This window comes from Ruditapes philippinarum, unplaced genomic scaffold, assembly GCF_026571515.1.
Source record: "Ruditapes philippinarum isolate M1 unplaced genomic scaffold, ASM2657151v2 ctg959_1_1_1_1, whole genome shotgun sequence".
NCBI lineage: Eukaryota > Metazoa > Mollusca > Bivalvia > Venerida > Veneridae > Ruditapes > Ruditapes philippinarum.
In genome coordinates, this window is record NW_026858792.1 from 137,876 (window position 1) to 165,023 (window position 27,148).

Consider the following 27,148-nt stretch of genomic DNA (forward strand, 5'->3'; position numbering starts at 1 on the left):
TATATTGACAATGTATGAGTAAAGATGTTTACTGAATTATATAAAATATAAATGAAAATTTAACAAATCTTTCGTGAAGATTACATGTACTTTGTTTTGCTGTTAAAAGTATATATGATCAGGAAATAGGTCATTATAATGCTGTTGAACTATTATCAACGTATTGTTCAATGTGTTATTTTACATATTTGTAGGGCCTCCATCACAGCCTCGAATTATGAATGCTAGTTTTCCATTCCTAGAAGGACAAACAGGAAAGAGAATTTATTGTTCCTCATCTGATTATGGTAATCCTACAGCTACAGCAACATGGACCACACAATATGGAACACCTGATAGTGCTGATACAAGGAAACTAAGTTTACCTAAACTAACATATCAAGTTGATAGAAGTCCAGTAAATTGTCAGTTGAAGAATTTATTTACACAGAGGAAAGGTCTTCAGATCCAGTCCATACAAGCTCTATTACAAGTAGAATGTAAGAATGTTTCATCATTTATTTGCTATTGATTTAATTCCAATACATAGATTTTTGTTTTAGTAACCACAATTTGTATTTGTCTAGCTAGATTTAGTCAATGCGTACTTTTGTTATATGTTCCTAAACGATAACCACCAAAACATGATTTTAAAATGCTGAAATAACTTGCCTGTCTAGAAATCGTAAAATTATAATGACGTTCGAGTCTTTTATATAGTTAAAGGATGCTACCATTGAAATGTGTTCTGTGTAGAACATTGATATCAACATATCGGTAAAGTAATATTATTCAGTGATTCGTCAAAATATGCTGAATAAAAACAGTCATATTGATAACCTGATTATGAAAGGTCAATATACATGCTGACGTTATAATTTATTTAAAGCCGTTTTTTCTAAAACAAATATTACGTTAATGCATTTCAAACGTGTGACCCTGGATTTCACATAGATTGAGAAAATTGATTAATATTCAGATCGATATTTATTTAGGTTTATTCTTTTCACCCGAGCTCCAGAGCATGACACGCAAAAGGATCTCTGATTTAAGTGTTGAAATAGTATTGTTGTTCTCATTGAAAAGCGTGAAGCTTACTTGATGGAATGACAGGGCGGTATATACGTCTCTTCGTTAAATTGTACGATCCTTACCATATAACTTGGTAATGTCATTCACAATGGCCAGTAAGTGACATGATAACATCTTGAGGTCATTCAGTCAAAAGTCCATGTCACAGTAGCATTTGGCGAATAATAATTTGAAAAATGGTGTTCCTATGTTTACGATAATGGTAAATAAATTGTACACGGTCAACGTTGTATCCGGTTGTGAGTTAAATGTCATAGTAATACTTAATATGAAATACTTGTCAAATATATTACTAGAATATCCTCAGTCATAGGTTTTGAAACGTATCAGGTTTATAAAATCTTTCTTTGCATATGCGTGCGTTGTCCCAAAGATTCTGTGACAATCGTGTTTCAAAGCTGAATCAAAATGTTGCGAAACAGATATTATAATATTTTATTAAATCATACAACTGAAATAATTTTACAAAATTTCATAAAAAAAATCAGCAAATAACACAATAATGACATAAATGCAATAGCAACTACGTGAGTCGTACCGCACGTGATACGTCAAAGTCGACGTTAAAGCTACTTTCGCCGCCTTTTCTCCATGTAGCATGCAACGCATAAGAGATATCACTTTTCTACGGAATACTGTTAGGGCCATTGTGGTTGTACTTTCTATTCCAGAGGGCGACAGTACGACAGTGCGGCAGTGCGATGACGACAATACGACAGTGCGATGACGACAATGCGATAGTAAGATGGCGACAGTTCTATAATGCGATAGTGCGATGGTGGCAGTGCGATAATGGGTTAGCGACAGTGCGATAACGCGATGCCGACAGTGCGATAATGCAATGGCGCAATACGATAGTGAAAAAATACTATCGCGTTGTCGCCAACGCACTATCGTACTGTCGCAATCACACTGTCGCATTATCATCATCGCACTGTTGCATTATTGCATTGTCATCATCCATCACGTTATCGCACTGTCGTCATTGCAATATCGTATTGTCGCCATCACGTTATCGCAAAGTCGACTATCGCCTTCCGGTGGACAATTTTAAACTTCTGACGAATAAGCTGACAGTATAAAATAATTTTAATTTTGTTAACAGATTTTTTTGTCTTCTTGTTTTTTTTCTGGTTTTGTTTGTTTGTTTGTTTCTCTTACTTTTTGTATACTGAAAAAAACATCTAAATAATAGTAATATTTTATATCAAAAGACAGGGGGATATGCATATATTAAAAACAAACGGAAAATGTAATAAATTGTGTGAAACTTCTTTTAACCCTTTACCTCATATAAACGCCGCTAAACAACGCACTTTCCACCCCCCCTTTTAAGGCCTGAAATAGTGAAAACATCTCTTTTTGGGCTCCAAACACAAGTTTTCGTTTGAGAAATTTTTCTTAAAAAAGTGAACACTTTTTCGGCGCCGCTCCCCATCCCCATCAGGGGATTGCCAGGTCGATCATAAGGTAACGTGTAACCAACGCTGAAAAGCCTTTGACTCTATCTCAATCCCTTGAGAAGTTGCAGCACTTTGAAATAAATTTTGATGAAAAAAATCGAGGCAAAATAGTGATTTTTGGTAATTTTGAGATGTCCCCTCGTTGCCATGGTAACAGGAAATTTAAGACTGAGCATGTCGTTACAAAGGCAATGGTCCAGTCAACATTTGTGCCAAGTTTGATTACTATTGAAGCATTTTTCATAGTTTCATAGCAGTTTGAACTTGTAAGAGGAGGCTTTTCAGTGAAAATGGCCATTTTTCACAATATGCTCATGGGGGAAAGGGTTAAAAAAGTCGATAGATTTCAGATGAAAAGGATGTTATGTTGAAATTATGATGCAACAAATATTTAATTGGTCAGTAGTACATAGAGGATATTCAAGTTTTTTTTCTATAAATACAGAATTTATTTGTATCGAGCGGTAAGAATATTAATATTTCATGAGTTATGGTATTATAAAATACTTTTTTCTCATTTTACAACTTAAAAGACTTGCCCTTTAATTTTGTATACCGGCTGATTCTAGAAGAAAGTAGTCCGCAAGACACAAGTGAAAATACGGAAAGCAAATAAGTGTCACTGCAGTCAAGAATAAATTTTTACATTGTAAATACGGAAAATGAAAATACGCATTTCATTTCTAATATACATGTATAAGTTTTCTCTATAATTCTTAATATAGTTCATTAATAAATCTAACTGATCAACTTTGTTCAATATAAAAAAACAACAGTGATTTATTGTTTTGTAATATGTAGAGTTTATTATATACACTAACAGTGTGAAAAAAATAAGAAATGTATCTTAACTTATTTTTCTCTGTATATCTAATATCAAAGCACTGAAAGCACTGACGGGTCAATTGTTATGACATTATACTGTTGGTGATCACTTGAAAGGTCGGATTTCCTGCCAGATGTTAGCGTTTGCAACTATTTTTAAACAGTTCATGTCATATTTAAGCCGGAATTACTGAGTACAAAAGAATATTGAATATGTTGTGTCATATGATTTATTTCAGGGAGATTTATCATTGATATACAACAGTTTATCGCGAATATCAAAAACCAGTATTTTTGTCAAGCTGTTCAGTTGAAATCGAAAAACCAAATTTCTTTAAATCCTCAAAATAAAACTTTGAAAGTTTGATAAATTTTAAAAGTACATTACTGACAGAAGCAGAAGCTGGAAGTCCTCTATTAAACAATGGCTAAGCATTATTAATTTCATTTACTTATAATATGAAGAATCAGTTTTCCATCACAGATGAACTATCAGTGATGGTGAATACAGGACTAAACAATGTCACAATTTCATCCTGAGAGTTTCATGAAATTCTGACAAAACAATAAGTTAAGTATAATCAGTTTAAATGATTTATTAAAATTGTTAATTTGAAATAGCAATCAATATTGAAAAAAGAAAATATAAGAAAAAAGAAACAGTCAAAACAGTAAAAATTCCAAAGAGATTTTAAAAACTGACTAAACAAGGTATCAAAATAGCAATTTTAAAAATTGTAATCATTGATGCTTCATGAATGCTTCAAAAGAATGAATTTTCTTTAATAATTTTAACGGCCAAGTGTTTTGCATACCAAACATAAACACTATCATTGAAATCATACAGACATCACTAGAGAATTTGCTAAACAATAGTTGATTCACAATATCACATGTCTGTGTCATCACAAGTGTTGTTTTGTACACATATGAATCAAATCCATGCATAAATAACACAAAAATGACACGTCCACCAAAATTCAATACTTTGACCTTGGTGGTCAAGGTCATTTAGAGCTCAAGGTCAGTTAAACCTTTTAAAAGGTCTTGTCCAAAAGATTGTTTTGTCCAAGTATGGAATTAATCCATTGAATAATTACAGAGTTACAGCCAATAAAAGCGAAGTCAAAAAATCTAGGTCAATTTCAATTAGATATACATGAAGGCATTGACCTAAAAGATGTTGTGTCTCAATATAAAAATAATCAATTAATGAATAACAAAGTTATAGCCACTTACAAAATCAAAACATAAGAAAATTTCATTAATTTGACATTGACATTCAAGGGCAATTTATATACAGAATTTCTTTTAGTTCGATTGTGCAGGAAGCTATAAGCTTATAAACACACTTTCGAATCCGTTCCTGGAACCAACCAGTACTGAGCAATGAGTGTAAAGTTTCTTGCTCAAGGAAACAACGACTTGCCCCAGTCAGGGTTTGAACCCATGAGGCTAGTGATCATTAGATTACTAGTCCGAAGCGTTAACCACTCGACCATGCCGCCACAAAGGGCAATTTGAAGTCAATGTCACATCTAAATTATTCAATATGTTTGTTTGGTTACAAGTCTTGTTTTGTCCAAATTAGAATAACAAAATTATGACAAACCAAAATTTAATAATAATACCTTGACATTGCAAGGTCATTCAAAGGTTAAGGTCAGTTAAAAACTTTTAAGAAGGTATTGTCTAAAATGTTTTTGAAAATATGAAGAAAATCTATTTTTATTACCTAGTAACTGTTAACTTAAGAAAAAAACATTGAAAATACAATTACCTAATTCAACGTCAAGGTCATTAAAGAGCCAATGTCAATTTCAGTTAAATATTTATCAATGTTATATCATAAGGAATGTTCTGTTATAATATGGAGTCAATCCATTAAATAACAACAAAGTTATAGCCTGTTACAGCCAAAAAAAAAAATAATTCCAGAACTTGACCTTTTAATGAGTGGAGGTCCATTTCTGATTGGTTAATTTGAAAGTCCTGAAATGATATTATGTTCCAGACTGAAGACAATCCTTTCAAAAATAAAAATGTTAAAGCCACTTATAGCATAAAAAGAGGGTCATTAGCAAGATGACCCTAGATTGCTAACCTTACCCATCAAACTCATCAGAGCAATTTAATTTCATGACAATTGAGTGAAAAATGTCACCACTAGAGTGTAAAAAGGTTTTTCCATATTTTGGCAGTGTGACCTTGATTTTTACCCCAGGTGAACTATATTTAAAATTGACCTAGCAATCATCAAAACACATTTTCGGACCAATGTCCAGGATATTTGGATTAAAACAGAAGCAACTAGAGTGTTAACAAGATTTTTTCTAACTTTAGATCCTTTGACCTTGTTTTTCACCTATAAAGTCTCATGATCGAACTCATTCGAGCAATTACCTAGACAATTTGACAACGTTTGATGATTATTTAGGCAAAAATGTTACCACTAGTGTTAACAAGGTTTTTCCATATTTGGGCGTTGTGACCTAGTTTTTGACCCAAACTGACCCATATTCAAACTTGCCCTAGAAATATCAAAACAACTTTTCAGACCTATTTCCACGATATTTGGATAAAAAAGTAGCCACTTTAGTGTTAACAAGAGTTTTCTATTTTTCTCCTGTGACCTAGTGTTTCATCCGTGATGACCAATGTTCGAACTCATTCGAGTTATTACCTAGACAAGCATCTTGACAAAGTTTGATGATGACTGAGGCAAACATATGACCGTTAGAGTATTAACAAACAAATGTAGATGTACGACAGAAGACGAACATTGAACTTCAAATTGGTAGACATCCACTAGAAGATGTTTCATGCTTCATATCTAAGCTCTAGCTATTTGGGTTTTTTTAAAAGAAGATTTTTGAAATTTTTACTTTATACAAATAAGGAAAATCAATGACCCCAGGGGCGAGGCCAATTTTGACCCAACGAGTTTTATTTGAACAAACCTTGTAGACACTAACTAGCCGATGTTTAATGCCAAATATTTAAGCTCTAGCTCTTTGGAATTTTTAAAAGGAGATTTTTTAAGTTTTTACTTTATACATTTAAGTAGGACCCCTTGGGGCGGGACGAATTTTGACCCATGGGCTTTTATTTTAATAAACTAGAAGATGTTTAATGCTTAAAATCTAAGCTCTAGCTATTCTGGTCTTTTAAAAGAAGATGTTTGAAGTTCTTACTATATACAAATAAGGAAAATAAATGACCAAAGGGGGGCAATTTTGACCCAATGGCTTTGAGTTTAACAAACTTGGTGGACACTGACTAGACAATGTTTCATCTCAAACATTTAAGCTCTAGCTTTTAGGGTTTTTTAAAAGACAATTTTTACTTTATATATTTAAGGAAATTCAATGACCCCCGTGGCGGGGCAAATTTTGACCCTAGGGCTTTTATTTGCACAAACTAGATGATGCTTCTTGCCAAACATTTTAGCTCTAGTTTTTTTTTATAGAAGATTCTTTTAAGCTTTTTCTTTCGGTTGCCATGGCAACTAGAGTTCTGCATGGAATTAAATTATTTGAACATTTTTTTTTAAAATTGGCTACCAAAGGAACATTTCTGTGAAGTTTAGATGAAATTGGCTTTGCGGTTTAAGAGGAGATGTCATTTAAAGTAAAAGTTTACGGACGGACGTACGACATACGGACGGACGCCGGACGGAAAGCGATCACAAAAGCTCACCATGTCACTTTGTAACAAGTGAGCTAATAAAGCCCATGTATAGACAATTTTTAATTGAAACTGCGGAAATAAGCTTTGTCATCTTCTGAAGGGATTCCAGTTCAATTAATCTTGTCTTCCAAAACAGAAGGTACAAATATCTGAAAATAAAATATTTGTTATTTTGCAAGTTATTGTGTAAATGGCACTGAATATATTTAACATCATAAAAAACAATATGATTCATACTTAACAATTTACAAGTTAAATTCAAGACATATTATTTCTATACTCTATACTTCATGGCTGACTTCATCACTTTTTGTTTACTTTTATAACAAACTGAGCTGTCTTGTCCTGTATATATTACTAGTCTAAACCTACCGTACCTTCACAGTTATCAAACAGTAACATACTTAAGCCATCTGAAAAAGAAGCAAAACAAAATTTAATGTCTTATATATTAAAGGTAATGCGCAAGCAATCAGTATTAAAACAAGTAATTTATATCATTTAACCACAATTTTGTCTAACTCTGTTAGACCATGCAGTATATAAATAATAGTCTTCTAGATGTCCATTAAGCCTTAGGAAACCTATCATTTTTATTTTTCCAAGTTTCTTTTTACTTATCTTGTTGCAGTTCTCAAATAGTAACTCATTGACAATGTATATAAACTATCTTTTGCTCCTTTTCCCTTTGGCAATTTGCATAATCATAGTAATTTAGTATTTTTGTATGCAAGTCTTAATAATACTCTGCTCACATATTTTGCTACCTTGACAACACAGAACTGTGTGTTCAGTGTTACCCTTTTCAATTGTTTAACATCTAAACTGCTCTAAACACATTATTAAAACATTATTGAACACATATTTAACCTTTCTAAAGAATTACAAAATCACTTATTTTTGAGGCATAATCTACCTTTATTTAAAATAAGACTTTCAAAATTTTTGACCAAAGGCTCTCTTTGTAATACACTATAGATAACTAAGAACAGTAAATAATGTAAAGTATAGTACACATTAATTTGCACAAAACTTGACAGCAAATTATACATTTTTCAATATATTAAAATACAAAAAAATATGCTTTCATAATTATAGAAAAAATTGTCAATCTTTAAAGGAGAACTATTTCTTTCTGTAACCCAAGATAAAATTATAAATATTGTTTATTAATTTCAGAATCATACTCTTTTTACTACCTTTAGCATTAATTGCCTCTGGTTGCTGAATATGTATTTTTACATTTAAAATGAAAAAAAAAACAACATATTTTTATAGGACTTCTTAAGTATGCTTGTGAAAACAAATAAATATTAACAATATGACACCAAGTTAAATTCAGTATTTGACCTTGATGGTAGGTCATCTTAGGGTCAAGGTCATATTTGAATTACGTAACAATCTACCTTGCCCTGTCCACTATAGGAATGAAAACGGAAGCCATTAAAATGTTTACCTTTATCATTTTGACACTCTCACAACCAAATGGGCACTTACATATTGTTAAGTTTATGTATCTGCATGATTTAATAACAACAAGCAAAAACATTTATTACAAAAAAGCTGGTATACTGCTTTTGTACTGAAAATACTAGCATGACAGTAGTGTTGTTTTAAATTTGACTTCCACGTCATATATGTGTTTCGAAATTTTTCAGAGCTCTGTGAATGTGAGTTTTTCCGTATAAACAAACGTGTAAAAAATCTTACACTGAATAGTACTTTGCCTTCTCATAAACAATAACCATGTCACAATCAAAAACTCACACCACAGTCTGTTACATCACATACCTGATATAAATGCATTTCTCATTTAACATTCATATGATTTTCAAATCAACAATAAAACATTCCCAACTTTTAGTAATCTAAATCATTTGGCTTAGTCAAATCAGCTACATGTATATACCAACGCAAAACAGGTCAACACATCAAACTATACCAAACTATACAGAAGCCAGAAAAATGTTGACCTTTACCATTCACAATATCACTGATTTACAATCATGTTTATAATATACAATAAATATTTGTGAAATTAATCAGTCAAATACTATGATATCAATTTAATTATATATTTTTCTTATAAAGATATGTAAGATCAGCATTTTTTCGACAAATATTACAAAATCCCCTCATCATCAGGTAAACAAGAGTGTTATATGTTATGTCTAAGTACAAGCTTCCGTTTTTGCATGCACTAGCATAGAGCAGAATGGTAAACGACACACTTGTTTGCAGGAGAACACTTCTGGATCAGGAATAACCTTCTCAAAAAATTAAGCTGTAGAATCTTTCTTTAACAAGAGCCCGGTTTGAGCCGGGTGATGCTCCCCGAATAGGTTTTGGACACAGGAAAGTACACCTCTTGTAGTTTCAGAATTATGTCCCTGGAAAAAGTTCAAAGTGCAATAATTCCAAAATAAGGCAAGGCAGAGTTACTGTTCTTTGCACTGCACTTCTAATCAATGTGATCTATCAACCTACAAAGTTTCTTGATGATATCTCTTATGATTTCCGAGTTATATCCCGAAAAACTTAAAAAGTAAAAAAAAAACAAAAGGGCAATAACTCCAGAATTAGGCAAGGCAGAGTTATAATTCTTGTGCACTGCACATCTACCCATTAAGATGTATCTACCTACAAAGTTTCATGTTGATATCTCTTATAGTTTTACAGCTATGTCCTGGACAAGATTTTTCTAAAAGGGGAGATAATTCAAAAATGAGGCTTAACAGGGTTATGGTTCTTTTGCACTGCACCTATACTCAATGAGATCTATCTACCTACAATGTTTCATCTTGATATCTCTTATAGTTTAAGAGTTATGTTCCGGACAAAGTTCAAAGTGTTAAAATTAACAAATTGCAATAACTCAAAAAATAGTTTTTTCTAAAAGGGGATATAATTCAAAAATGAGGCTTAACAGAGTTATGGTTCTTTTGCACTGCACCTATACTCAATGAGATCTATTCACCTATAAAGTTTCATGTTGATATCTCTTATAGTTTTAGAGTTATGCCCCGGACAAGTTTTTTCTATAAGAGATGATTAAAAAACCGGCCAAAATAGAGATATGTTCTTTAACACTGCACTCCCCCTCAATGCCCTCTACCACTGTATGAAGTTTCAACAAATTATCTTCAAGGGTTTTCAAGTTATGCTCCGGACAAGACAACGGACGGACAGACGGACGTTCTAACAGGGGAGTAATTATGTGGCTACTCTATTGTTCTCTCTATTGTTCTTTTTAGCCACACAAAAGAAAATAGCCACATAAAAGCATTACGGAATGAATGACATCAAAGAGAAAGAACAGTTACCTATTGTCCCTCTAGCCACATAATTACAATGTACTGTCCTGTAAGTGCGGACAGACGGACGGACGGACAGACCGACAGACGGACAAGGCGACGACTATATTCTCCCCCGAAATGTTTCGGGGAGCATAAAAACAGACAAATATGAATATATGACTGAGTGCCAATGGCCTAGCACAAGATGATCACAAACAAAATAAAATTCAGTTGTTTGCATGTGTGTTTGGCGCTAGTTGTCTCTTCATTTGCACATTTAATTAAAGCATAATACTATGTTATTATATACATAAAGAGACAAAAGTCCAAACAGCAATATTGAAAATGCTGCAGGCCGACTTTGGCCCTGTTCGTGGACAGTACTGGAAAGTGCATGCTACTGTCCACGCCCAATAGCACCAGATTAAGCAGTATATAACATTTAAACATGTAATTGTAAATTTTGAAATTAGAAACATTAGCAGGTTCATTCATATGGCAGTGATCATGGAAACTTCAGTGTGACATGTTAGTGCCATTTCATGAAAAGCGGCGTATGATCCACAATGAATACAATGTGTGTGCCCTAAATAATAATAATAATAATAATAATAATAATAATAAAACGGGGGAAGCTTAACATAAAATGATACTGATAAACAAGACCCTGTGTATTTTTTTTCTTCAGTTTTCAAAAACTCTGGTTTAGATTGTTTTAAAGATCCTGTCAAACAATTTTTTTTCATGGTTTTGTTTCATAAATATGATACTCAAATTAAGATTTGTCAATATTGTAAGTTAAAATAAGCATTATTTATAACGATATTACCCATTTTAACATTTCATGTAAATAAAGGGAGGTAATTAGAATTTTATGTTCTATAAATTTTAAGTCAAATTTTTCAATGAGAAATGAATGCATGTAATTTTTTGATTAAATATAATGAGCACATATTTGCAGTACACATCTTACATATTTTTTAATGTTTGAAAATTGTTTTATTTGCATAACTATTTACATATATAATTTTTGCAAGTGTGGTATACACACAGTAACAATATCAATCACAAAACATACAGGATCTTTAAGCATATGATTAATTATTCAATGTAGAAATAAAATTATCAATCGGTCCCATAGTTTTGCCTTTGCTTCAATATACACATTATAGTCTTCGGCCAAAAAATTTAATCGGTTATTCAAAACTTTATTAATAACTTAACAAAGTAATTGGTCTGTAATTTCTAGGTTCATCTGTATCACCATTTTTCGTGTAAAGGGATGAGTTATCGTTCAGTCCACTTTTCAGGGAAATAACCGAGGTCAAAATTTTGTTAAATATTTTTTTAAGGAAAAATAGGAAAAATCTATTTTGAGACCCATATTTAAATATGTTCATTGAAAATTAAGTCTGGACCTGCCGCTTTTCCTAATTTTAACTCATTACAATCTTTTAAAGCCTCAGCAGAAGAAATTTCCACGTTCAATACTGAAAACATAACGTTAAGCTAATTATTAAGATATGTTTCTTTAAAATGTATAATATCATCCTCAGGTTAAAAAATGCAGACAATGGATTGTTAACCGCTTTAATATATTCAGCAAAACGATCAGCAGAAATATTGTTCGAACTATTATTACCACACACACTTTTTAACAATTTTCAAAACTCTTTTGCATTTGAAGTCTCATTGTTTCTAATTTTATAGTTTGCATTTTGTCAAAATTATACCTTTTATTTCTTACAAGACATTTGTTTCACTTCTAGCTTTAGTCATATGTATTCTATTTTCATTACACTCATTATTTCTTTGCTCATTTAAACACTGGTAAAAGAAATCTTTCTTTCATCAACACATTCTTTGTCATACCATTTATTTTCATTGCATGATAATTTACCATTGTTAATATTATCTTGCACAATTTCATCATCAATACTGTTTAACTTTGAATATAAAGAAACATTCACAACACAATAATCATATATAATATTTGGATGTAAGATACTTCATCAGGTCGGGCCTACATAAAACAAAATCTATGACACTTCTTCCTTCACATGTAAATTTACCCAAATTTTTATCAGCGCCGTTTCTCCCGTTTAAAATTCTCAGCAAAAAAAATTAATAAAAGTTTGCGATGTTCATTTACTTGCTTATCCTGGCTTTTTCTTAAAGGGACTCCACTGACGTTTAAAAGCCTAAAACATAACATTTGAATTTCTTACATAAATGAGCTTGGGTACTTAAAACAGAAATATAGAGAGATATAAAGATATAAAGATAATTAAGAAATATATTTTGATAGATTATATCAAATATATTTTGTACAAGAATAAATTATCTACTACTTCAAGTAGGTACATTTTAGTCTAAAAAAACAATTTGCCATCTAATTGTAACCAAATAATACAATCTTCTACACTTTAAAGGAATACAACACTGCGTTTATCTCTTCAGAGGTGTATACAATTACACCACCACTGTCTCTCTTTGCACCTTCTTTACTTTTTCTATTAACAGCAAAGTTTATAAAACCATTAACTTCATGAATCATTTAACCAACTTTCAGTAAATAATAAAATGTCGTGCTCTTTGAATAAAAGTTTCATCACATCAGTGTCATGTTTATTACATCTTAAACCAAGCAGCCTTTGACAATTAAGTTAACACATGTTTCTCCTGTCTACCGTCACGGTTCAATTGACCCCCTCGCTATCTTCTGTTTCATTGGATTTCTGCATGATATTTATAGATGTGTAGTAGTGCCCTCGTGCTATAACAGGTGCGTGCATAACTTGTCTATCGGGTGATTGCATATATATGTCTGTATGAATTTATACAAAGTTCATATGTAAGAATGATTGATAATATATGTTATAATATACTATTTTGTAGCCTGCTTTGTTGACAGAAAAAAATATATAATCATTGAAAAGTCAATTTTAAGCATTAAGTGTTGAGAGACGTAGACTGCAGAATTGTACTGTTTTTGTAGAAATAAACAAGAAAATATCAGTTACTACGTTTTCCGTCTCACACTACACCAATATAAGTAATATATTCCAACTTTTTCATAGCATTATGCCGATTATTTGACGTACGCCGGTAGCTCATATCTATGTCGTAAATATAACAAAATTTCGAGTATATATTTTGAAAATAATTTAATGCACTGTTAATTAAAAAAGATATGGGTTATATATGTTAATCATTGTAGACTGGCATTAACAATTAACCGTCTATGAAAATTTGTCACAGACATTTTGAAAAACCCTCATATATTACTTGCTGCAAATTATGATACTTGACCTTTGTAAACATCGCCTGTATATACAAATGTTGTCAGAGAGACAAATGCAGTTACATTATGTGTGTGATCGATCCAAATGAATGAGTGTTGTGTCTTGACACTTTTCTAGTTTTTTTTTTATTGTCGAAATAATTAACTATTATCCTTTGTGATTTAATGAATGATTTAATTTTTTAAAAGCTGTTCTATATCACATTTGTTTATTGCAATCACTCAGGTATCTTTTAGTTTTTATCTTTGTAACTCTTGGTTTTAAAACTTTGAACACTTTTCATTATTTTGTCGTTTAAAATCGTATGCGTTAATCTCTTAATATTTAAGTTAAGTTGAATCTTATAATGGTAAAACATCATACCTTTTAAAGTTCATTATGTATGCATTTTGTTAAAGATTATGTTTCGTAAAAGATATTATTTCATATGTGAACTGTTACATTGTACATCATAATTTCTCAATAATATAATGTTTTACTTGACTAACATTGCCGAAGAGAAAATGGATTAAGGATAACATTTTTTCTGCACTTTCTAAAATATATTTGTTCAAATTAATTAATTAATTTGTTTGTTTATATGTAATTTGCTGTCCTGTTAAACAGTAATAAAATTAACTATTAAATAGAAAACAAAGTCAAAAGCCGCTGTGAAAAGTTATAGTTGATCTAAAGATCATTTCTTTACAAGGAGCCTGTGTATAATTCTTTATTTAATATTTTCCATTAGCATGTTTGGAATCATTTAATGATGTGATATTATGATATCTTGGCTTTTTAGTCTGATTAAAGTTATTTGTTTTGACCATTGTTTTGATAAACTCTTTAGTAGTTTTAAACATGATATTACATTTAGGGTGAAGACCAACTGAAATATATATATGCATCGTTTTTCTTTTGAATTCGGATATAGTCCGCATATTGTTTTAACCAATCTTAACAATTACACATCACGTTGTTTTTTTGTAATGTTTTAATCGGACACATATTCTGTGTATATAATGCAGATTCTCCGAGAATTCAGATACTGGTGGATGGGAAGCAAGTCAATACAATAACAAATGATGAGGGTCAATTTTTGTCTGCAACATGCTATGCAACTGGTAACCCTAACCCAGTTGTAAACTGGGCAGTAGGACAACAGTCTAGAGGTCCTACTTTGTCATTTGATGATACAGATAGAACAGATCATGGGGAATACACATGTAAAGCTACAGCAACATCAACGCATTATCCAAGTCATAACTTTATTACAGAAGAAGAATTAAATGTCATTGTTAACTGTAAGTTGTTTTAAATTGTTCTTTTATAATCATTAAAAAGTCAAATTAAAGCAAATTTTAATCTTATTTATTCTAATGTTATACGTATCTATATACTGACAGTTTTGCATCTTTGATTCGAATACTTTTCGTGTTCAGGAATGAAAAACGCTGAAGCCGATTCTAAGCGACGATATAAGCACATCTAACCAACCAAATCGAACCGTCATACTTAATAATTTGTTTTCATTCGAGTGATCATTTTACAAGATTATGAAATTTACGTTAATAATATGTGTGTCAGTTAAATTATCAAATTGTGTTCGCACTATTGATATATGATATTGCACTATATAACTACCCGAACACAATGATTTAAGTCAGTGTGCGACAACAGTTAGTCATTATATGACAATCATATTTTGCCACTTATTTGTTAAGTAATATTTTTGCAGCATTAATTTTTCTGTTACATTTATTTATTCATTCATTCATACATTCATTCATTCATTCATTCTTTCTTTCATTCATTAATTCATTTATTTATTCGTTCAGTGTTTTTTATTCTTTTTATCCTTTTCCGAAGATGTTTAATTTAAAAGAATAAAATATAGACATGGTTATGTATTTAAAACATCGAAATTTTTGAAAGGGGCTATATTTATATGTAACTTTAAAAAAGATTTTTAAAATTAAACCCTTTGGTTTTTTTAAAAAGTTTTAACCATTAAAATATTATATTTAAAAAAAATGTTTTCCCTATCAAAAACACATATATAGGGGCCCCTACGCACAGACCAAACCAAAAGCAAAGCACACACGCACACAACCAACAAATAAACTAATTTGTTGCCTAAATTTATTAACCCCGGGGAAATCGTCTGTGTATTATGAGAGGAACTTCCTTTTTGGGGTAGATTAAACACAAGGGCCGTGGTTAAAATAAAAGACCTTTTTAACCCCCAAATTTTAAATTTTTTAAATTGTAATTTGAATTTAAATAAACTCGGGTTTTATTTATTATAAAAAATGAGTTTAAAAAGTATAAAAATAAAAAATAAAAGGGGATTAATGGGTCCCCAGGTAGAAAGTCTTAAAATTATGTTTTAAACTATTTTGGATTTTCCCAGCTAATCCGCGGATACAAACAAACTTTTATTAAAACACTATTCAAGAAATGAGTGCAAAATATTTATTTATCTATTGTGAACTGTAGTGCACCGTGAAACTGCAATGGATTATTTTATACCAGGGGTTAAGCTGGCCGAGTTCAGGATAACAACTATTATACATGAAAATTCGCATACATTCTATATATGTGACAAATAGTAATATGCTAAGGAAATTCTTACAGCCCATTTCATAACACCGTTTAGTTTATCATTTACCATACGGTGTATTTTGTTCATTCGGATTGTATCAGCACATTGTTTGAATTAAGTATTATACTCAACAATGTGTGTCTGATGTCCTCTCCTTGAAATGTAATTCAAACGTCCAATGTGAAGGTGAAAACCTTTCTAATTGAAAACAAGATACCGGTATGATGGACGTATATCTGATAAAGACCAAACACAGTCAACTTTATTTTATACGTGAATGTTTATTGCATAAACATGCAAAAGCGTTGTCACATTCATGCGGATAACTTTATTACAATTTTAAACAAATTAGATGCTCCAGATATCACTGTATCTGTAAGTAGCCGGAATCCAACTGAGAACAACATCTTAACAGTTAAATGTGAACCTAAAGGAAGGCCTGCATATTATCATATCTCGTCAATTGTACATAAATGGGGAGATGTGGTTATATCTAAAGTACAAAATCCAACCAATGGTGTCATAGAAGTACAAAATGCTCAACTTCAAGATAGTGGTACATATATTTGTGTTGCAAATAATGGCATTCGTGACAGGAACCAGAAGCTTGATCAAAGTGGAAACAACACTGTTAAAGTTAAAGGTTTGTGATAATCAAATTTAGCATAAAAGGAATTCTACTGGTTGTTGAAAGATTACTCAAATCTTAAAGTTAATTTCAATGCCTCCCAAATTGATTAAACATATTCTAGTTGGCCAAGATCTAAAGTTCTGTGTTTTCAGGAGGATGTGTGTTTCGTAAACATACTGTCTTGATCACTTAGAAATGTGCCTTAAACTTAACAATATTTTTTGTATATATAATTATAAAACCAATTGATGTTGATATCATTGTTACTCATCATTAACATTATTGAGATAAAAAATATTAAAGGATTCTAAGAACCTCAGGAAAATCATCTGTCAGTCTAGCTTGATGGTTTCCGTTGATAACTAGAGTTTGGATTGACATTATATTATCAAGCTAGAAAAGTGGTTTTCGGACAATAACTAGAGTTATAACACTATTACGTTTTGAGAATTGAGTACCGCTTAAGCCGATACTAGGGGGTTTGAGGGATGTTTCCCTTCTTCATTATCCCTCATGCACAGACTCAATTAATCCGAGTCTGCAATTTTTATGTAATTTTGTTGTGATAAATGCCTCCGAGGGATCTCTTTGTTTCCAGATGTTTTAAGGAATGTGATATTGTAATCAAATTCAGAGTATTGAAAGTTAATGTGGAGACTCAATCTCACTTCGGATTGGTTAAAACCTCTTAGGTTCAATGTCAACGCCACTGCTACTGTATTTCGAAAATAGTATAGTTGGGGGGAAAAGTCTCATTCTAAGCTTAAAAAGCTGCTTAATTCTATTAATGATAAGTTTAGTTGCTGGGAAACTCCAACTCAAATTGTGTTATGATATTACATACTTAAATGTCACCTGTAAAGACAATAACTGAAATTGCTCAAGAGTTAAAAGTTGCAGAAACCAATATATTTACTTAAATATTGCCTAAAAGGTGGTATAACTGTTAATAGTTAGTTAATTGCAGCCAAAATCAAATGTGACTTTTGTTTTGATATTACGTACTTACATGTCAACTATACATACACTCACTCAAATTCTCCAAAAATCATTCTTCTGTAGCACAGAAGGACATACAACTGAAATGGGATTATGGGCCATTTCTTGTTATTGTCCCCCGCTTCCACTGAGGAAATGAAAAATGTTTCTTTTTGACCTTTTTATGTACCTTGGCACTGAGTGAGTTAATACAGAAATACAGAACATTCCTATTACTGGAAGATAACTGTTAATGTTTATTATAATATTGTTAATATGACAAAGATAATTGATATTAGTTATACCTACACAGTGTATTATTTACATAGCATAACAGCATAACTAAAATGTATAAATGATGATGACGGGATTGGATCTATTCAATCATGGCTGTTAAAACCTGTTCTCAACGTATGTATTTTGTTGATATTTATCTATTGACATATCTAAACATGAAATTTTCATGTAAAGCAATACCTCGAGCTGAATGTAAGTGACATATGTAAGACCCAAATGATTGTTTACCACGTAACATATTAAACAGAACAATAGTCTAAGATATGTACAATATATGTTCCACGTTGATGTACAATTATATTATATTCACTATTTATACTCACACTATGATTTCAGTGATGTTTGTGACTGTTAAAAGGCTTTTTTAAGAATATATGAGCTTTTGAAATTGGTGGTTCACTTTTTGTGATTATTGTCCATCCGTTTGTCTGCATAGTTTTGGTGTTAATTTCCATGTAAACCCGAATTGTACAGAACTTGTTCTGTCATTATATTAAAAACATTTGAAGTGCTAAATGTACCTTAATCACGTTTTATCGCGGTATTGAACCGATATATGTCATGCCTAAGAGTCCTTTAGTTTTATATCAGCTCAAACCGAAGTCAGAAGTTATAATATAGTTGGAAACAGGTACCAAGTAAATGGCCCGGTATACATTTACTAAGTTTAATCAAATCATGACCGTTGGATCAAAATTGGAAAATTAAGTAAGTTACTGCCTTAGATGTAGTGAAACTTTGACATTTTAAATTAATCCCGTGCGTAGCTCAAAATGTATTTAACCTAGAGTCATGAAACTTAACATGAATATTGGTCCGCATGTGTAGCTGTGCACCTTTGGTTGCGCTTGCGGATTCATTCAGCATTGTTAAAATTATTGCCCTGAAAACTGTTTCATTATGTTGTGTTATGTGTTCTTTGAGTGCTTGAGTTAGAATCAACAAACTATACAGAAATAATGATCGACATCACTGTGAAGCTATGCACCTGGTATTTTGCACGTTTTTTTAACTTTTGTTAATAGGTTTTTGTCAGTTTTGTTAATAGTTATGGCCCTTGTCTTAGTATAAGTTTGCAATTTTCAATTTGTTCATGCATAGCTCAAAAAGTAATTGACTTTTAGGCCTGAAAGTTTACAAGAATGTTGGTCAGCATGTGTACTTTTGCACCTTGGGCTTCGCTTGTGGTTTTATTCGGTCTTTGTGAAGCCTTTAATTAGTAAAAGATTTTCAGTTTTCAACTTGTGGCACCTAAGCCCAAAAGTATTTGACCTAGAGTCAAAGATTGACAAAACAGTGGAATGTTAGGGCACCCGTGTCCTATGGGCACATTTCTAGTTTTGATAAACTTACATGCCAAATCTAAACGCAATCACTGAAATGCTCCAAAGATTTTTCTGTGAAACCAATTGTCTTAGCACAAAAGAACGTGCAACTGAAATGGGATTAGGGGCCATTTCTTGTTATTGTATCCCATTTTCTCTGAGAAAAATTGAGCAAGCCAGTTTTGTATTATTATAGTACGTTAATAAATCAATTCAAAACATTCTTATATAAAAAAGTCATTTATTTAGATGACTGTTAACGTTAATTATACTTTTGTTAAAATAACAAAGCTAATGGATATTAATTATTGTTAGACAGTATATTTTTAACTTAACAAAAAATGATGATGAAATAAGTTGAAAGTAAAATACTCATTACAGATGTGATTAAAAAGATCAGTTTTATTGACTTTATTATTTATTGAAATATATGATGAATATTTACTTTATATTTCAGTTTCACCAAAGTTGCTTTTAAAAATTGGCGACAGAATATTTGCTGGAGCACCTATGAGCACAGTAAATATTACAGCACCATTTTACAGTGACCCACCTCCTCAAACTTTGCGATTTAAATTCCAAAATGGAACTCTGATAACAAACTCTAGCAAACATACAGTGTCATTCTTTAAAGGAAACGTCAAGGACACGTTTTATGGAAAAGAAGTGGAGCTAGACGGGTACTTTGCTCAGCTTCAGATAAAGAATGAGGAAGAATCAGATTTTATTAACTACATCTTGGTCATTGATAATGGGATTGGATCTTATAAGTCATGGATTTTGAAACATGTCTCCCAAAGTATGATTTTTATCTTTTTATATTTATATAAAGCAATATAACCAGCTGAATGAAATTTGACATATGTAAGACTCAAATAATTTGTTTTCATGTAACAATTTAGATCAGGATTATTGAGTTGAAGAATCCAGTTAGTCATTTTTTGTCAAAGTATGTTCTAGGTTCATGTACAATTATATTATTTTCACAATTAATACTCACAGTACAATTATATTATTTTCACAATTTGCCACATTTGTTTGTTTGCAGGTTTGTAGTTTCAGTGTTGATATTTAAGTGAACAAGAATTTTGCAGAACTTGCTCTGTAATTAGATTAAAATCGTTCAAGACTGATAAATGTACCTTTACCACGTTTTTTTCCACTGTATTGAAACAATATTTGCCTTGCCTTAGCGTATTTTAATTTTATATGAGCTCAAACAGAAATCAGAAATTATAACATAGTTGGTAACAGGTGCCAAGTAAATGAAGTGGTAGACATGTACTAATTTTAATCAAATCATACCGTTGGATCAAAATTAAATAATTAAGTAAGCGCTTGTTTGTTACAAATAAACTTTCATACGTTTTACTACCAAGCCTTTATTTTAAAGTGGTGTATATACTTATAAAGTAATACTCTTAGATTTGATAGGTTCGTCGGTCAGGGCTTGAAGATCACAGCAAAACACTTAAGGAGTCCGTTTAACATCACTAGTTAGTTGTCATTATTAGTCGTGCGTTGCCCGGCATTGGCTCTTGGTTAAACATAATTATGAATTGCACTGCCTTATATCTTATCTTATCTATGTTAACGTTGTGATATTCGTCACTCCGTGACCGCTCTAGTTGAAAGGTTATTTTTTATTTCTAAAACAAAGGGCATTTAAAGCAGATCTTTTACTTTGATGCAATGTTGCAGATGTTATCAACACTGGTCATTGTTAAATGAATGTTTCTGTAAATTATGATATTTTTTCCTTTCTCTTGTCTGAAAATTTATTTGTTTTCATGCCATACTATTGTATTAAAAGCCCATTCTGTCCAAGAAACGCTTTTATTTCTCAAAAGCATTTTAATTTTGGTTTTATTTTATAATATACAGAAAGTTACTACTTGGCCAGATACTGGAACCATCTATATCATCTGTTGCTAATTTGCAAGAGTACAGTTATAGTGATTTAATATTTTATGTGGAAAAATACTACTTTGTTTACATTTTGCTACTTTAATGACACTTTATTACACATTTATTAAAATAATAAAGTCACAGCAATAACACGTATAATATCATTTTTTATTTTTCCAACGTTTCGGCAAATGTATGCCTTTTTCAAGGTAAATAAATAATAATAATATCAACGGACGTGACGTCGTAATTTTACAATTAACGTCACGCACATTTATTGCTATTATTCCAGGTAACACGCAATTGACATTTCTCTGAAACCATTATTTAAACATTATAGAATTCACGTTTACCGTTTCTAAAGAAGTAAACATATTTTTTATTTCTGGGGCATAATATGCCCTTAAGCTTTGTTCCGCATTGTAGAGAGTGATATTTCTTGACTCAAAGTTTGTTCTGTTTTGATTTTAAAAGGTTGTCTTTAACTTAAGCTGGTGATGGTGATATGCAATTGTATGTTGATAATGGTGCTTTTGTTGATAAACAGACAGACAGATTTTTAAAATGAAGCTATATTGTGACACTTAAATAAAATATGCAATAAGACCATGTTTAAGCAAAACTCTATATTTCATTTCAGGTAAGCCGTCAATTCCTAAATATTTCAATTTCACCGGCCTCAAAGATGGAATACCAACGTTTCGTTTAGTCGGCAATTTCAACGGAGGACTTCTCCAAACATTTATTATAGAAACAACTGAAGTTGGAAAGGACAACTGGGTTGAGAGACTTAAATTTAATGAAACTGATACAGCATTTCTTCAGGCAAAGAAACTTACCTTTACTTTCAACATAAGCGGATTGCATCCTAATGTATATGATGCTAGAGTACGCACTGGGAATGATATTGGCTGGATAAATGAAGCAGATGCACTTGCTATCCAGTTTACAATAACAGGTCTTAATATTAATTATGCTACATAAAGTCACTACTTTATTTGTCTGCACAAAGTCAAGCTTCATGATGGGATAAAAATCCATCCTGTACATACTGTACTTATGGGTAAAAATTTTGCTTATGGGTGAACATAGGTGCTGATGGTTTTTAGACTCAAAGGTAACCTCCTTCCTTCTGTCTATATCACACACTCTTGTTAGGAGAAAAAACTTGAAAGGTGAGAAGAAATTTGATTTAAACCTCACACAATTATGGCCACAATTAAGTAGATATGCAGCTTCCAAGAGCTATACATCAAATTTGCTTCGTTTTTTTTATTTAATCTTGTTTGGTAACACGTATCCAAAGTTTAGTCTTCCGGCCAAAATTGGTTTAACTCCAGGAGGCCATGACTTTTCCTTATATATCAATATTTAAAAAGACTTGAAATCTAAGGGCTATATCTAAGATACATGACACATTTTCTGATGGACACTTAAGATTGTTCAAATTAGACTCTTTTTGTCAAATTGGCCCCGCCGCCGGAGGAACATAGTTTTTCCTTATAGGATATACGACAAATTTATCATTCGGCTTCTCTAGAACAATCAAGGCTTTAGCCTATGATTTGGCACCCACATCATCCTGTATAGATTTCCAAAATCTTGTGCCCCCACTATAACGAGGGGATTTACATTTGTCCTTGTTGGACGTCCATCCGTCCGTGTGTGCGCTTCCTGTTATGTCGCATCTTGACTTAAGGTCATCAAACTATCCAAGAATGTTGGTTAACATCTGAACTTGTGCACCTTTGAAATTTTCAACATGCGTAGCCCAAAACGTATTTGCTGTTGAGTCATGAAATTTTACGAAAATGTTGTTCAGCATGTGCAGTTGTGAACCTAGGGTTTCGAATGTGGATTAACGCAGTTTTGTCTGAGGCTTGTCTTGGTTAAGTAGGCAATTTTAAACCTACGTCGCGCGTAACCAAACTATTATAAGACCTAGGTTCATGAGTCTATACAGAAAGGTTTGTCAGCAATTGTAGTTATTCACTAAAGGAGGAAGCTTGTATTTTTCCTCATGATTTGTAGAGTAAGTACCTTTGACAAAAAGTTTCAAATGTTGTGGCATGTGTACTATGTGTCATTGGCCTTTCAAGTTGTTCAAATGGTTCCAGTTTGTTGCATAAGAAGATCAAAGGGTTAGAAATGGAAAAATGCAAATAAAATAAAAAAATATTTGTGTCTGCAGGTAAAGGGCCAAGAGCATTTATATAATAGGTATATGATACCATCTGTAGGTCATCATTTTCAAATGTTGCCTCTAAGGGGGCGATAGGTTTTCGTTATATGTTTGTTGTAAAAACTTTAATTTTTCTTATCTGAAATGACGAAGACTTAAAGATACATATTTGGCATGAGGCATTTTGTAGTGGATTTCTTCCAAACATGTTCAAATTTTGCCTCTAGTGCCAAATTGACACACCCCTGGAATTTCTGAAGAATCGCAACTAAATGTATTACATGTTGTACGACAGGTTTGCTTTTCAGATAAGTAGTTATCTGTAAGTTCATCGATCATCCTTCTGTTGCTTGATGTTTAGTAACGTCACCTAATCCATCTTCAATTGGTACTGAAGGATAACGAAATTCCAATTCAAAGGGTATATTCGGAATCTTTATTCCTATTATAAAGTATTATTCTTTGAAATATATCTTTGTATCGCTGACTGAGAAGATGAAAATGAAATAGTCACAAGTTTTAAAGGAGTACACATTAATATTGTTAAACATAGTTTTTTGTTCTTCTTTATTTAGAAAGAAATAATTTAGAATTTAAAATCATTGAAATATTTGGAAATTACGAAACGATAAGAAGACGTAAATCATCATTTCTAAACGCTGTTCTAGGGAAAGAGGCAGAATGTGATTCAAGCTGCGTTAGTACTACTAACATTCAAGCCATAGTCGTAGGAATTGTTCTTGGATTCATTAACCTGATACTACTGACGTATGCGGGTTACGTTACACTGTTACTAAAACGGAAAGGCGGAAAAATACGTGAGTATATTTTTATGATATACTAATGTTTGCTTTACTTTTTTTTACATTCTCTTTCCTCCAAAACTGTAGGGGTTATGAGATTTTTATAAAAAAAATTATTACCATATTATAAATGTGATGCATCTGTTTTGTACCACCGAAGCGGTGGCATTTAGCATGTTTCTGTGTGTGTCTGTTTGTGCGCATGTGTGTGTGCGTGCGTACGTACGTTGGTGCGCGTGTGCGTGTGCGTTGGTGTGTGTGTGTGCGCGCGCGCACGCTCATGCGTGCGTGTTATGAAGATAATATAGTGAACTCAAAACTTCCTCATCTTATTTAAAACCACCTATATTTATTCCAGTCCTTTATAACCAGAAGTATGATTTCATCTTAATGTGTTCCTTGATTTAAAAAAAAAATCTGATTGCCGTGATACATATAGGAAATTAAATAGAAATTCTCAAGGTCTAGAAGATAGGTCGTTTGCGTAAGGCATTGTCTAGTGGACTTCTACCATGATTGTTCAAATTATATTCAGTCCTTGGATCAAATTTAAAAAAAAATATTTTTTATTCAAAACTTTCAATGCTATAGAATAGATACGTATATATACTCACTTAAAATTTCTCCTTTTGAAAACTGCTAGGGTTAAATCTTAAATATTGTATACGTATCTAACTATAGCCCAGGGATCAAATTTAGCCCTCGCCAGGGAAATTAGGTTGTTCCGTTTTAAAATTATGTAATTTTTTAAAAATCTTTCCTAAAAAATTGTGGAAAAGACTGAGATTTTTTTACGCCTCAAACATTTTCTGTTGAACAATCACCGTTTTTTTTTTCTTCAAATAATAAGTCTGCCATCAAATTTTACCCCGCCGCAGTGAAGGGTGAGGGTGCATCGGTGTTCATTATATACATGTAGAAAATACTTAAAATATTTGTTGTGCTAAAGCCAAAGATAAAGCATGAAACACCATCTAGTAACCTCTACACATGGTCCATATTTTAGTAAATGGATCGAAATTGACTTTCAAACGGTGCTTTCCCTATTTAGATATAATGTTTCTTTCTTTACAAACCTTTTACTGAACAATGAAAGGAAGAGCTTAGATATTTAGCATGCAACAATATCTAGTGGACAGTTATTTTTCAATTCGACAATTAGATACATCTGTACATTGTCTTTAATATATCATCCTGAAATATTGCATTGACCTCTATATTATTAAAGGCTACTGCATTAATACAAACTTTTAAGTTGTTTTATTGTTGAGAAAAAAAAGAAATTGTTCTGTTCTTACTATTCAATATTGTATATTGTGATGGCATATCATTTTCTTCACAAATGTAATCTCGATAGATTCCACATTTTGAAAGGAGATTATTTTCAAATCATTTCAGAGGAAAATGCATCATGCAGGACAGTTACGTAAGTGTCAGATATATTAATATCCTACTTAATTTTAGCAAGCTCTGTTTTAAGTACGTGCTATTTTTAAACCGATGCAAATATCATATCGAGATTATTTCTATTCACTTTTTATGTTTAGCACGTTTTGTACATTTAACATTTTTTACTGTAAACTATAATAAAGATTGTTCTTTTATTTACAGTATCTTAATATTACATTAGTATATTTGTTATACGATCAGTAAATTTGTATTCCCTATTGAATTGATTAAGAAAATAAACATTTCAAAGTCCAAGTGAGTCCGAACTTATTTATGTCATAATAAATGACTCCTAACTTTATGAAACCAGTTCAGGCTCATGAAGAATTCTAACTAGATATGCTAAATTTCGTTTATTTTCAAATATATATTCCGAAGAGATTGTAAGACTGTACAGCTGACATCAAGACATACTAGCGAAGTGGAAATTTACATATTCCATACGCCTGTTTGTTCTACGAATTGTGTATTACATCAATGCATTTCAAATAAATTGAACTATTGTCTTGTCTTATGCCATCAGCAATGTTCCAGTTTACACAAATATAGTGTACTCAACAAATGAAAGTGATGAACAACAGCAAACAGATCTTGATGATTCAGGAGATTGTCAATACACATCACTGAAGAATAGGTTACAAGATGATAAGCAAACGTATGATGTATTAGGCGTAGTGTCTTAGACAAGTCTTGGTTTTGACAGAACTATATACAATTATATTTTTTGAAAATAGTGCTTAACTCTATAGTGTAAAGAGTTGTACCTTGTTTATAATTGACGTACTTTTTAACGCTCAATTATTTACTTATAAGTCACGTCTAAAAAAGATGAAATTAAGTTGTTATTAAAGAAGAGATAAGATATACTACTGAATAAAATATAACCAGCTATCAGACTTGGAGATGCTTTATAAACTGATCATGAATGTCCTGTTTCAGAAACCGATGAACTGCTTATTAAGAAATACTTAAAATTGACCTTTATTGGATAACGTTTGGAATACAAATTATTACACGTTCATAGAAAGAAAAGATTTAAGTCAAAGAAACCAGTTGTATATTTGACCAATTGCCACGCATGAATTAATGTTTTGGATGATAAAATGATATGCCTTTGTTCTGAAACACATTTTATTGTTATGCTTGCGTGCATGCTTGCTTGCGTGCGTGCGTGCGTGCGTGCGTGTGCGCTTGTGTGTGTGCCCAGACAAGTGAAAAATGGGTTATACTCCTTTTAAACCAGGAACTACTAACTGATGTTGTTAACAAGTGTAACGCACGAAAGTGGAGCATCATTTTCTGCAGAGGCTGTCTCATGGATAAATTACCAGTAATTGATGA

General features: G+C 31.8%; 1 protein-coding gene across 1 annotated transcript in view; it reads left to right on the top strand.

The window, feature by feature from the left end:
- The window catches only part of LOC132754291 (hemicentin-1-like), a 60,704-nt gene extending 34,006 nt beyond the window's left edge, over positions 1-26,698 (top strand). Inside the window, exons 8-15 of the mRNA XM_060744905.1 lie at positions 195-479; positions 14,658-14,933; positions 16,587-16,877; positions 19,923-20,264; positions 22,014-22,331; positions 24,224-24,373; positions 25,757-25,784; positions 26,331-26,698. Coding sequence (XP_060600888.1) covers positions 195-479; positions 14,658-14,933; positions 16,587-16,877; positions 19,923-20,264; positions 22,014-22,331; positions 24,224-24,373; positions 25,757-25,784; positions 26,331-26,490 — 1,850 coding nt within the window. The 3' untranslated portion in view covers positions 26,491-26,698. The remainder of the gene's footprint in view (positions 1-194; positions 480-14,657; positions 14,934-16,586; positions 16,878-19,922; positions 20,265-22,013; positions 22,332-24,223; positions 24,374-25,756; positions 25,785-26,330) is intronic.
- The last annotated feature ends 450 nt before the right edge of the window (positions 26,699-27,148 follow it).